At 39.3% G+C, this 14,228-nt stretch overlaps 1 protein-coding gene across 2 annotated transcripts in view; it reads right to left on the reverse strand.

Moving 5' to 3' along the window:
* Positions 1-14,228, reverse strand: part of SLC22A23 (solute carrier family 22 member 23) — a 109,731-nt gene that overhangs the window by 7,263 nt on the left and 88,240 nt on the right. For both annotated transcript variants that reach the window (XM_081324186.1, XM_081324185.1), the window contains 4 exons: positions 10,204-10,306; positions 7,275-7,507; positions 3,290-3,322; positions 1,942-2,065 (listed from right to left, as the gene is read on the reverse strand). In XM_081324186.1, the coding sequence (XP_081180312.1) occupies positions 1,942-2,065; positions 3,290-3,322; positions 7,275-7,507; positions 10,204-10,306 (493 nt within the window). The remainder of the gene's footprint in view (positions 1-1,941; positions 2,066-3,289; positions 3,323-7,274; positions 7,508-10,203; positions 10,307-14,228) is intronic.

Raw genomic sequence — 14,228 nt, forward strand, 5'->3', positions numbered from 1 at the left:
TTCAGTGAAGCTTCCTCTGCAGATTATACCCACTAGACTAGACCAGGTGTAGGCAACCTTGGCTCTTTTATGACTTGTGGACTTCAACTCCCAGAATTCCTGAGCCAGAGTGTTGAAGTCCACGAGTCATAAAAGAGCCAAGGTTGCCTACCCCTGCACTACACCATGGGGTCGAACTCGATTGCGTGCCATATCATGACATTTTTTGCCTTTGCGGAGCTAGGGTGGGCGTGGCCTGTGCATGATGCATTCGAATGGCACCTCTGCGCTAGATTTGACCCCCCTGTGCTAGATGTTGCAAGATCTCACCAAAGCTGTGATAGTTACAAAGCGCCTGGCAGCTGCCACCCAAACCTGGACAGAGCATTCAACCACTAGCAATAAAATTATGAAATCCACTTTTATTTTATATTAAAAAAATCATTATACTTTTGTCCAAGGAACTCAAGCCATCACATAGCCCTCCAAGAAACAATGCCTCGTGTTCTTCCTCTTGCAACAGCACAATGACTGCAAATCACATTTATTTATTTATTTTTATTTAGTTATATTTATATACCGCCCTATTCCCTGAGGACTCAGGGCGGTTTACAGGGAATTAAAAATCCAAAATACAAAAATTAAGAACCAAATTAAAAAATATTAAATTAACCCTGTAGTCAGTTAAAAAGAACCCCAAATTAAAAATTCCTCCTCAGTCTGGGCCCGAGAGCTCGAAGAGCCAGGTCTTCAGGCCCCGGCGGAATGATCGAAGGTCGGGGGCAGTTCTCAGCTCCACCGGCAGCTGGTTCCAGAGGGCAGGCGCTCCCACCGAGAAGGCCCTATCCCTGGGTGTCACCCGCCGGCAGTCTCTTACCGGCGGGACCCTGAGCAGACCCTCCCTGTGGGAGCGGACTGGGCGAAGGGCATTTGATGCCGGCAGCAGGTGTTCCCTCAGATATCCCGGACCCAGGCCATGTAGGGCTTTATAGGTGATAACCAGCACCATGATGGTGAGAGGGGGTTTCCTAATTTTAAAATTTACTGAAAAGAGAATATTAGAACAATGTATGCAACAATTTGATTTCATCATTATGAATTGATTAAAAGTGTACATGTTGCTTCTTATGTAAAGGTTCCTATAATGGTCCATCGCAAAAATGTAAACCATAAAACAACCAGGTAAAAAGAGCTAACAAGAAACGCCAAATGTTTTGTTTGCCAATATTCTGAAGAACACTATGGCATGGAGAAGACCTTTTAAAAAGTATATGGTTGTGATGATCCCTTCAAAACCAGCATTTTGATTGGGCTAGAAGACAAGGACTAAGGAGAAACAGATGAAACTTTCTATTAAAGTAAAAAGCTTCCTGAATATTTTTAGTATTTTTATTAAGTGTGTTAATTCATTGGTAACTGAAGCCTTCGCTATTCCCCAAGCTCAAATCATTTTATGAGGCTCAAAGAGACACTGGGAGAACTATGTACGCTGACTGGAATATAGGTTAAACAGAAATAAAAGAGAGATGCAGAGGACAACTGGAGAATAACCTCAACCATTTCCAATTAGAGCAAACAGCGGCCAGCTTTCCTTTCATTACCTTAAAGCAGGGGTGTCAAACTCGTCATGTCACGTGACGTGTCGCGACGTACCATGACTTTTTTCCCATTGCCGTCAAGGGGGTGGGCGTGGTTTTGGCATGATGCATCCAGCCCGTGGATTGGCTGTTTGACACCCCTGCCTTAAAGGATGAAAGCTACTGTATGGACTAATCACAGGTGGTATGCAAAACAACAAAACAATGTCCTTACTAATTTTTGGAAGTTTATATAGCAACCAAAAGACCTAGTTGCCCCAAAATATATAAACCCTAAAACTAGTTGATCAAAGGATCAACTTCTATATAAGGGTGGAATTTCAGAAATGTCTTCCCTTCCTAGAATGAACTCTTATCAGAATACCTTATTACTGTTGGGGTGATCTCTGCACAGAAGAATACACTGAGGCTTCCAACTGCGTGCGATGAAAACATCCCCACGATGGAAAATGCAATGGAGAATTTGTCCTTTACGGTGTCACTCATACCTGTTGAGACACATGAGAATATGTCATTTGAATTCGGCTTTCAAGGACCCACAGCTCCCTGTTTCAAAGTGCCCCTCTACCGACTACAACTGTTGGCTCTTGTTGTACTCATTTAGGGGAGTGTGATGAAGAGGAAGTGTAAGGCAACATGAGGGCCATTATGCACTTTCTTTTTGCCTTTGTGAATTAGAGATATCTGCCCAAGGGGAGAAGAAGAAGAAAAAAAACTTAGAATGTATCTGACAGTGATGGGATATGTAACATATTTATTTGAGTTAAAATGACAAGCTGTAAGAATGCTTTTTAAAAAAATTGTTGACTGAATCTCATCTGAGGGAGGGGATTTGGTGCCTTTGAATCAGTGTTGACCGCTGATGACTGCCTGGACTAATTCCTGCAGTTTTCTCGGCAAGGTTTTGGAAGTGGCTTGCCATTGTCTTCTTCCCAGGAATGAGAAGGTATGACTGATCCAAGGTCACCCAGCTGGCTTTGTGGCTAAGGTGGGACTAGAACTCACAGTGTCCTGGTTTCTAGACCAGCACCTTAACCGTGACACCAAACTAACTCTCTTATCTCTCATCTGAAGTATGGAGAGATAAACCTGCTTTTTACCATGCATGGCACTGAAAATAAAAATGACCTCCCATTCTCATGAATATAATTAATCTAAAGAGAAAAAAACACAACATAGTTACAGATGCAGGTGAAATATGCCTTTGGGCTCAAGAAATAGATACTTCTATGCCATTAAAATCAAGGCTGTGCAAATTCAGGAGGTGAGGCTGCCCAAGGATGTGCTCCAAAAAAAAAAAACTCAGCCAGGGCAAAGTCTAAACTTGATTCAATTAAATTTACATTTGATTAAAATTACACGTTAATATTACAGATGTTGTTATAGTTAGTTAGTTGTTTCCCATATGTTTGATGTTTCCCCCCATTTTGTTGCATGGAATGTTGTGAGAGCTTGGCGGGGGGGATGCCTTGACCAAAAGATTTCTGCCTGTTCACCTGATTTAAAAGCATGCTTGTTGGGGAAGTTAAAACACAATAACAATTAATATTAAATGGAACCAATGGACAAAAGCTACGCTGAAATAAGGGGGAGATATAGGTGAAATAGGATTTCTTCAAAGCTGACTAACAGTGCTTAAAATGGTTGAAATGTATAAGAAGATTCATTAACATTAAATAAATCACATTATAAAACTGATTTGGAAACTGTACCTGATTCTGGAAGTTGACTGTATTTTCCTATCACTGGATTCCGAACAATAAGAAGATTAAAACATGGGAAACAGAAAAAGATATAAGAACATATGAAGAAAAACACTCATCCAATAACAGTTGTTTTAAAAAGTTAGTGTAGAATTCCTCCTCTAATTACCCCAGCACATTTGTTGGTCAATGATTTGATAAAGTGGAAATATATCCTATTCCCAGGTGGCCTGGTCTGCCGTTTAATCTCCAATTCCCGATAAAAAGATAGAATTCTAATGAGATGATAACAGTGAACTGCATAATGGTGAAGGATTCCAGGCCTAGAATGAATGCAAAGGCTTTTATGTTGATAAGCTTTTATATCGATAATGTAGGGAAAATAGAGAGAGAAAACCAGACAGAAACAGATTCAGTATTAAAAAGCAAAAGTTCTTGAGAATTTTAGGCAAGTTTTGCTGGAAGAGAACTCCCACAAAATCCTGTTATTGTAAATCTTAGGACTCAACCTTTTGTGAATGCCTTCAGGTGGAAACTGATTGCTACTTCTTTTCCTGTTTCTCAAGACATCTTTGGGTTATTTCAATGTTATTTTATGCAACACTATGTATATTATATACAGATATGTAACGTATACAGATATATTACATTACACATCGCTATGTAATATAACCAGATATAAAATTTCACAGAGCTGCTTTGCTGTCATTTGCATTTATATGAAGATAACATTTCCTTGGGGTTAAGCTTGACCTGTGTCTCCCTACATGGATAATATCCCTGCAGTTGAAAAACAGAATGGAAGTTATTTGTTACTGTCTTCTTCCAAAGAAGTGTTTCCCAGTCTATCCTAGAAACTGGAACTCTTTAATGTTCTTCCTTCTTCCTTCCATGTATGAAATGTCCACAATCCTGCTTAGATTCTGAATCCGTAAAAATCATCCATATCCATCTGATAAGAGCTTTATGTGGTATCGTCAAAGTTTGATGTAAGCATGAATCGTATGGAGCTTCTGTTAGGATATGCCTTCCAAAAGTCTGATGACCTATTTCATTATATCTGTCATCCACAGAATCACCTGATCAAAACAATCTCCGAGGCATTACTAAAAACAAACAAACACAAGGCCAACATTAATTTAGGCTTTGAAAAGAGAAATGGTATTGGACTAAAAGTAGAGATTAAAGGTGAATCTGGGTCACTATGATATGCTAATGGTTAGTTATAGATGAGGATTTTGTGGGAATCTCACAATCTCAGCATCTGCTTGTCAGCCAAATTCAAATGAACACAAAAGTAGTTGAGATGTCTTCCATTGAAAGTAGCATAACGTCTTAAGTCCCAGAATAGATCTGGCAGAGATGGAAATGTGTCATCAGCCAATATTGTCTTTCTCCCCAACCTCTGAATGTATCCAGACTAGACACAGGCTATGCTAGAAAATGAATCTTGCAGAGATGCAAGATTTGGCTATATGTGATGCCATCTGAAGTGTGCAATTGAACTACAAAAAATGACAACCTTGAATAAAAAAAGTGATGGATATAACTAGCAGCTTGCATGACGTAAAACCACAATTACAAGGGGACGCAACTATCAGTTTATAATTTGTTCTTTCTCTCAGAAGGAAGCATTTGGAGGGTGTGAGCACACTGCATGAGCCTTCTAGCTAGTGGGATGTCCGTATTTTGGCTTATAAGATGGTATCCAGAGATCCTAGCCTGCATAGAGTAGTTTGCCATACCTAGGATAAAACTGGCATTTGTGGTACCCGGACCAAAATACCTAAACCAAATATACAAGTGTAGAGAAGCAATATTTGGTAATAGGCCTTTTAGGTGAGGAATGAAAGGCTATCAAAAGAAGTAAAAATGGCTACATATTAGAATGTGCTTCTGCTTCATATATGTGAGAATAGGATAAGGTAAAGGTTCCCCCGCACATGCATGCTAGTTGTTTCCGACTCTAGGGGCCGGTGCTCATCTCTGTTTCAAAGCCGAAGAGCCAGCGCTTGTCCGAGGACGTCTCCGTGGTCATGTGGCCGGCATGACTAGATGCCAAAGGTGCACGGAATGCTGTTACCTTCCCACCGTAGTGGTCCCTATTTTTCTACTTGCATTTTTACGTGCTTTCGAACTGCTAGGTTGGCAGAAGCTGGGATGAGTAGCAGGCGCTCACTCTGCTACGTGGCACTCAGGATTTGACCCGCCAAACTGCCGACCTTCTGATCGAGAAGCTCAGCGTCCTAACCCACTGAGCCACTGCATCCCGAGAATAGGATGGGGCAAGGGAAACACAATGTAAATTGAATGCAGTAGAAATAGGGTTCTTAGTGTGCATGCGAAAGAAGAAGAGATTGGGTCTGGATTGAGTGGGTGGTGACTGAATGCAGATTGAATGCAAAACTGAATGAGCAGTGTGACAAATGTATATTGGCGGTTTGGTCATGCAGAGAATGCAAAACAAATCCCAAAACAAATATATGAAGAGGGAATGGATTGAGAGGAAAATGAAATCAAAGAAAGTCATGCTTGGACAGAGTTCAGAAAATCCTGAAAATTTCTCAGGAGCAAAAGGTAATGTATGAAGAAGTGAATGGATATGGTAGAAGTGAGGAATGTTTGCAAAGATAGAAAGATATGGAAGAATGTAGGGAATGATGTTGATGTACAATAATTTAACTATGCTTCCCTTTCTTTTCATTTGTCACATACTTTTAATGTAAGTTGTTCAATGTTTCATACTGTTTTTCTGAGCTTTGCATAATGATGCTTTCCCCCAAAGGGTAAGATATATATGAAAGGCTCTGTAATTGAAAATGAGTTTGCATAGGAAGCAAATGGAGAAACCAGAACGATTAGAAAGGTCTGCTTTGTTTTGTCACAGTGAGAACCAGTCTGTTTATTCACACTCCAAGTTCTTAGAATTTTCTGCCTTTAATTATAAAATTTTATAATTATAAAATCTAATGCTGGTGACAGTATGACTCAATTGTAGCATATGGATAACCCTCAGAAATATAAGATGAAGGAAGTATCCTTTGGAAGAGACTTGATACAGGTAATCCTTGTTTAGCCGCCACATTGCAGCTGGCAACGTGGTTGTTAGGTGAAGCGGTTGCTAAGTGAAATCGTAACTGTGCTTATGATGCTGCTTCTGTTTTCCTTTGCTTTACTGACCTGCAGAGGTTGTAAATGCTAGATTGTTCATTAAGTCACTTTTCCATCCCTGGCATAACTGCAACTGGTCACTGAATGAGGTAGTTATTAAAAGAGGATTACCTGAAGTGGAAGTTATAAAGCAAAACAGCAAGGATGACATAAGACTGTATTGTGCCTGAGGCATACCGCCAAATAAAGTAGCCCGTTAGATGCAAGGCATTCTTTACTTCAGCACACAAGCAATGATGGGCTAGCATCCTCCATGTAACTGATAGCTAACAATAACTTACTTAAAGTGTGCAAATAAAACTGCATAACACACAGTATTTCTAACATTTTGCTACTGCTTCACCCACTCCTTTCTTCAGCATTTGTCAACAGAGCAAGCTGCTTCATTTTGCTTAATGACAGAGCCCTCTGTATCAGGGGTCTTCAAACTTGGCCCTTTTATGACTTGTGGACTTCAACTCCCAGAATTCTAGGAGTTAAGAGTCCACAAGTCATAAAAGGGCCAAGTCTGAAGACCCCTGCTCTATACCCTTGCTAGAACGTTAAATTGGGAAGATGGGCAATCAACTGCAATCAAGAAGACAAGGTAATATAGAGAGACTATATTAAGCTTTGTAAAAAAGAAAGGTCTAAAGAAATGTACAAATTTGCATTGTTCCTTCTCCCCCCCCCTTTTTATTCATAATTAGGGCTTGTGATGGTTCTCTTATCTTTCTACATACAGACTGAGGGTAGTAATCAACCTGAAACCCTGAGGTAATCTGAAAGTCAGGGCCCAGTGAATCTGAACTAAGCTTTGCACTAGATGGATGCTGACACTCACAGTTGAGAAGGCCCAGTTGTAAAAGAGAAGCCAGAGCAGTGAGGATCATGAAGAGCAGGAGACCCCCTCTTCTTCCAAGAAAACCAACCACTGGGCACATAGCCAGGCAGGACACCAGAGTGATACTGGCCATGGTGTAATAATCTGCATAAAAATTGCTGGTGAAGGACATCTTATCTTCATGACCCATCATACTCTTTGCAAAGCAGTGATGTATTCCATATCCAGTCAGCCTGTGAGAGACAACATGTGACAAATAAGAGGAACCATTCCTTTATAACCACACAGCAAATGATTACTAGAACTATCAGGCTGGACTTAGCTCAATCCCAAAGAAATAGGTTTCTTGAGGAAAATGGGACCCTGAATGAAGTAGTTCTCCCGTTTGCTTGGGATGCCAGGACCTAATTTATCTTTACCAAACCAGAATTATTCTAGAAACATCTAAGAGAGCTTGTGGACCTCTACATGCCAAGACTTAATACGCAAGCAACAGTGCCATGCAATTCAAACCACCTACGCGAGAAGTCTCTCTCCTGTGGAAGAAGACAGTTGCAATATCCAAGCAACTTGCTACAAGAAAACTACATAAATAAACTTGGCTCCCAAAGATTTGCTTAGATTCATGACTGAACAATACTTCTGCTCAATATATCTGTACTGAGCAGAATTATTGTTCCATCGTAAATCTAAGCAAATCTTGGCATGGAGCAGCAGCAATTTGCAATTAGTAGTACCTGGTAGGAATCTTTTTTTTAATCTTTAGTGTCTGATATCTGCTGGTATTAAATATCCAAAGCTGTGAAAACCCATATTAAAATATAAAGATTCTAAGACATGCTTATGTTATGCAGATAAAATGAGCTGCATTGTTTGCATAATCTACTGAACTCCTCCTTAGCTAGGGAAAGAGCAAGGAACAGTGCAGAACAAAAAAAAATCACATCCTTGTCCATAAGAAATGAGCTACTTTTTTCAGCATTATTTCACCAATCATGGACCAAATCTTGGAAGCCAATGTTCACAACCAAGAGGGACTATAAACTTGCTTTTAATTATTTTTTTTTTAAAGCATGGTTTTAAATAATGAATTCTCCCTTCAATACTAAAAGACATTTTTCTACTCTAGTAAAGAACTGTAGAATCTAAAGGCTAACATGAAGTCATATACCATTAGATGGTGCACAATCTTATTTCATTTCATACTAAAATATGAATACTGAAAAGCTATCTTGCCATGAGCTTCAGTTTGTCTTTCCCACAGTGAACAATTTACATTAGATTAGGGCATCAGTTAACACAATCAAAAGAGCAACAAATATTTGGATAATTTATTTTTTGCTAAAGAATTGCTTGCTACAGGAGCCTGATAAATTAGCCGTCTCTACCCAGTACAAGTAGTCCTTGACATACGACCAAAACTGAGCCCAAAATTTCTGTTGCTAAGTGAAACAGTTGTTAAGTGACTTTTGTCCCATTTTGCAATCTTTTTTGCCACATTTGTTAACTGAATCACTGCAGTGGTTAAATTAGTAACATGACTGTTAAGTGAATCTGGCTTCCCCATTGTTTTAGCTTGTCAAAGGGATCACGTGACTCTGCAACCGTCATACATATAAGTCAGTTGCCAAGCGTCTGAATTTTGATCACACGACCATGAGGGATGCTGTAACAGTCGCTAAGTATGAACAATGGTCATAAATCATCAATCAATTTTTCAATGTCTTTGTAACTTTGAACAGTCATTAAATGAATTGTTGTAAGTCGAGGACTACCCGTGTAGATGATGAAGAGTTCCTGAAATCAGGCACTCATCATGGTGGGTTGATATCTCCATAACAATCCCTGGTTTGTTCAGCAATCAACAACAGGCAGTTGGATGTTTGAAAAAAGACTCTGTGATTTGAGGTACCACTGAGCGATATGAGAACTACATCTGGCATGTTGGTAGAACACGTAATGCTGCAGCCACCAAATTATGAACATGCGTATGCAATCGTTCAATATGGCTTATAAAGAACTTTTATCATGCTCTCTATTTAGATATGTAGATGCCTTACATAAAAATATTATGCCAGGGGGCAACTTGTCTCCCAAATCAACGTGCCAACCCAAAGGCAACCTGCCAACCCCGTTTTTTTAGTTGTTGTTTGTTGTTACAGTTATTCAGAGTGATATTGTTAAGGGGAAAAAAATCATGCAATAAACTAATCAGTTCAATTTGAGGGGGGCATCCGCTTAGATACTTTCAGTTGTCAAAGAAGCATCTACATATACAAATTGTTTTAGCTGATTTTTCTGCTCCTTCGTCAGATGGTCATATTTTTCAGTGAGATTTCAGTGAACTTTGCAGCAAAGACTATGGGACCTTAAATGCTGCTAATGGTGTCACTGAAAAAGTTTCAAGATGAAACTTGCAAACAAATAAGCACACAAACATTCGTATAAGCAGGATTCGTATAAGCAGAGTAATTTTGTGACTGCTATTGTTAAACAGCTGAAATGAGAGATCTTTGCCAATTTCCTCTAAATTATCCAGAGAGTTTATCAGTCATAGTTCCATGTATATCTCTGGCCAGCTTTTCTTACTCTTTGACTCATCTCAGCTGGACTCATAGGAAAAGCAAGGCAGGAAAAGCCGCTCTAATGGAATGGATGGTAAAACACAAAGCAGTTAAAACCAATTCTTCTGTTGCAAACTGCCTCTTGACAATGGTAAGAGTAGCAATGCTGGTATATAATATACATGCACTTCTTGGTTTCCTTGCAGCGAGAATGAAGGCAGATTTTTTACAATATCATTATTCACTTAAAAAACTCTAACATCCAAGCTACAGGGGTTGCTGATGCTAATAGATAACATTTCCCTATTTTCCTCGCCTATGGAGACTCTCTTGATAATCCTTCTGGGAGGCATGTTCATACTTACGAATTGATGCAGAGCACAACAATGTTTTTCCACAGGTTTCTTGTTCCCACCACTTTAACAATGCAGACTTTTTTTGGTCTCCTGGCAAGCTCTTTCTCTAGTTCTGAAACAAAAGCAACGTTTCATTATTTAAAAGGTAGGCATTTGGGAAAGAGGCAGATCAGCCCGGTGGAAAGAAGCAAGTTCTAATTAAAGCTCTCTGGCTCTTTTTTTTCCAAGGTTCCGTTAGACAGTGAATTGTGTTTAAACCTTACACACCATGGTTTCTGAAGTTTGGGAACCGTGCAACAGAGAAAAGGAAAGTAATATACCTCCCCTAATCTTGATCTCATTTCTGAATTAATAATTAATTGAACCTATTCCCCCTTTCTTTCCAAGCTATCAAAGCCTTGGAGAGTTTTATGATTAGATTAAGGAGGCGTAAATTTCAGGATTACGTTGTGATTTCTACAACTGCAGCTGGCAGAAGATAAAATTAAAGAATTCTTAGCCCAGGTATTTGGTCTGATTACCAGAAAAGAACAAAACGTGCACGCTCACAAAAATCTTACTCCTGATTTCTTATTTCAGCTTGGTATAGTTTTGGCAATGTAGAATCTATTTGTTATTCCCTTCTGCCCATTCTTGGATTAAATGTTCTATCCTGTCTTCAGAGAGTTGTTAATGCTGCTAAAAATGAATGAAGCCACAAAAATGTTTTGAAATGGACAGAGATTTGGAACTAAGGCAGGCTTATAAAGACAGTCAATTACCTCACTGTCTTTGGCAAATTAGAAATGCCAGCAGGCAGATGGATTTTCTTCTTTTTTTTTTAGGTATTTGTTACTCATCTGAAGATGAGAACTGTTGGACTACTGAAATTTTCTGAGGTTTAGCATATATTCTAAATTTTACATGCAAGGCTCTGTTCCTAGACACTATATAGTCACTGTGTCGAACTACCTGATACTAATATGTCCATTCAAGTTGGAATTCATATTCATTGAATACAGGAAGGAATAACTGAAGAACACAATACACTTGAGACTGCTTTCTGGGGGCGGTGTGTGTGTGTGAAAAAGCTATGTAGGGAAGGTTTTTTTTTGTTTTTTTTTAATCCCATTTATATCCCGCCCTTCTCCGAAGACTCAGGGCGGCTTACAATTTAAGCACAAACCAATGTGCTTAGCAGTAGCCTTCATTCTATGTATATGCCTGCTTATTAGGGCTTTCACACACACACCAAGCGGCATTATTACAAAGTCAGCTTATTGCCCCCAACAATCTGGGTCCTCATTTTACCTACCTCGGAAGGATGGAAGGCTGAGTCAACCTTGAGCCTGGTGGGATGAGAACCTGCACTAATTGCAGGCAGCTGGTGTTGCTTAAGGAGGCATTAGCCCACTGCGCCACCAAGGCTCCTTTATTATTTGGATCTACGTAGTGGGAGTTGATCATTCCTTCCCCTGTCTCCTTTCACAATCAAGAATACAAAGAGACTCAACTTCCATACCAGGAAGCAGCAATAACAATAATAGCACTTAAGACTTATATACCGCTTCACAGTGCTTTTCAGCTCTTTCTAAGAGGTTTACAGAGTCAGTTTATTGCCCCCAACAATCTGGGTTCTCATTTTACCGATCTTGGAAGGATGGAAGGCTGAGTCACGCTTGAGCTGGTGAGAATCGAACTGCTGGCAGTCAGCAGAATTAACCTGCAATACTTCATTCTAACCACTGTTCCACCATGGCTCTTGTCTCCAAAGTATAGATAAATAACCATCTGAATTACCACAGGAACCATAAAAGTACTAACAGACAATTAGATTTCAGTGTCCACTGAAGCCATGTACTGAAAAAAATAGAAGAGGGAGGTAAAACCTCCTTGATATTGTATATTTTGAAATAGGATTTCTTCCATTTATTATTCTAGTACACTTTTTCCATAGCTAATTCATTTTGCTTAGTTCTAACTGAATAATTTCACATCTTTTCCATTTTATTGTTAGTCTGATCCTATACAGAAAAATGGTTGTCCCTTTAATTTTTTTTTAAAACATCAGCCTTAAGAAAACTTTTGCATAGCTTAAAAACATCAAAACCAAGCCATAAACACAAGTGAAATAAAGATAATTGCTTTGGCATGTCCACAGATTTATTTCCCCATTCCTTTGAATCTTATTAATCTTTGTAAAGATCAGCGTCTCTCAAATTCTTCTGAGAAGCATCTCACAAGCACAGGAAATCTCATATAACATGAAGAAAAGACCAAAAGAGAGAGAAAAATATTTTTAATTCATCTTCTTGTAAACATTACTGACTTTCTTAATATACTGTAGCACAGATCAGGCTGAGTCAACAAAATAATCAGACAGAAGGCCATTGCAGAACTGGTTATTCTTGGTTTTTGTTTTTTTAAAAAACCCTATCTTTGTGGATATATACCCTGGAAAAAACTGAAATACCTGTTAGGTTACATATTGGTTTTCAGTGTGACAATCCTTCACAGAAGCTTTTGTGAAAAGGAACAGGGATCTATAACTTTATTTTCGGAGGTGTTTGACACTGATCATTTTCTGATTAGGCTTATCAAGGGGATTGCTGGCAAAAACATTATGGAGAGCAAGTTTGGTCTAGTGCAGGGGTAGGCAACCTCGGCTCTTTTATGACTCATGGAATTCTGGGAGTTGAAGTCCATGAGTCATAAAAGAGCCGAAGTTGCCTACCCCTGGTCTAGTGGTTAAGTTACCCAGACTAGAAAGCAAGAGATTGTGAGTTCAAGACCTGCCTTGGCCATGAAATCCAGCTGGGTGCCTTTGGCCAGTCCCTTTCTCTCAGCCCAACTCACCTAACAGGGTTGATGTTGTGGGGAAAACAAGAGGAGGAAGGTGTGTTGAATATGTTCACTGCCTTGAGTTATTTGTAAAAAAAATAAAAATAAAGGCAGGATATCAAACAAACAAACATGGCAAAATCCATCATCTCATAAATGCACAAACAACATAATGACTTCTTCAAAAAGGTACCTGCATCCCTTTCGTATATATTCAGCAGCAAGCTTTTCTGAAAATTACCTTTTTATTTATATGTCCATAACATAAAGGATGGATTGCCAGTTCTGGTTCTTGTTCAACACATGAATAAGCCAGCACTCTAAAATCTAGCTGGCAAGAAGTTCTATAATACCTCCGTCACAATAAACCATAAAACATGATCCGCAACTTTACCTAGATCACACCATTGTAATGCAATAACAACTTGGGAACCACATTAAAGAAAGGGAGATCCCAGCCAATGATAAAAGAAATGTAGCCAGAAATTGCTTAAATTAGAACCTTTTCCATGCCATCTCTTGTATGTTTGAAGTATATCTGAAATTAGGCAATTTACTTTCAGAGGTCACACTGTTGCGCTGTTTTAAGGCTAAATCTATTATTGCATAATTAGACACCTACACACAAAAAAGGAACTTCTCTGATCTCTTCCCTGCTTTTCCCTCCGTGCATTTTTAGATCTGCTCCGGGCAGTGCTCCTAAACCTTTAGAGAGGATTCAGGAGTGAGGGGAAGATGGAGAACGTGAACGGCCCATCGTGCCCATTCTGTTGCCAAAGTAATACAATTTTCATTGTGTTCCCCCTCAAATGCAGGGAGTCCTTGACCTACAACAGTTCAGTTAGCGACTGTTCAAAGTTAATTCAACAGCATTGAAAAAGTGACTTATGACCATTTTTCACACTTACAATCATTGCAGCATCCCCCTGGTCATCTGATTAAAATTTGGATGCTTGGGAAACTGTCTCACATTTATGACTGTTGCAGTGTCCCCGGCGTCACGTGATCAGCTTTTGTGACCTTCTCACAAGCAAGGTCAATGGGGAAGTCAGATTCACTTAACAACCACGATACTAATTTAACACGTGCGGTGATTCATTTATCAACTGTGGCAAGAAAGGTTATAAAATGGGACAAAATTCACTTAACAAATGTTTCATTTGGCAACATAATTTTTTGGGGCTCAATTGTGGTCATACATTGAGGACTAGCTG

The sequence above is a fragment of the Vipera berus genome (genome assembly GCF_964194415.1).
Source record: "Vipera berus genome assembly, chromosome: 3".
Classification (NCBI taxonomy): Eukaryota; Metazoa; Chordata; class Lepidosauria; order Squamata; family Viperidae; genus Vipera; species Vipera berus.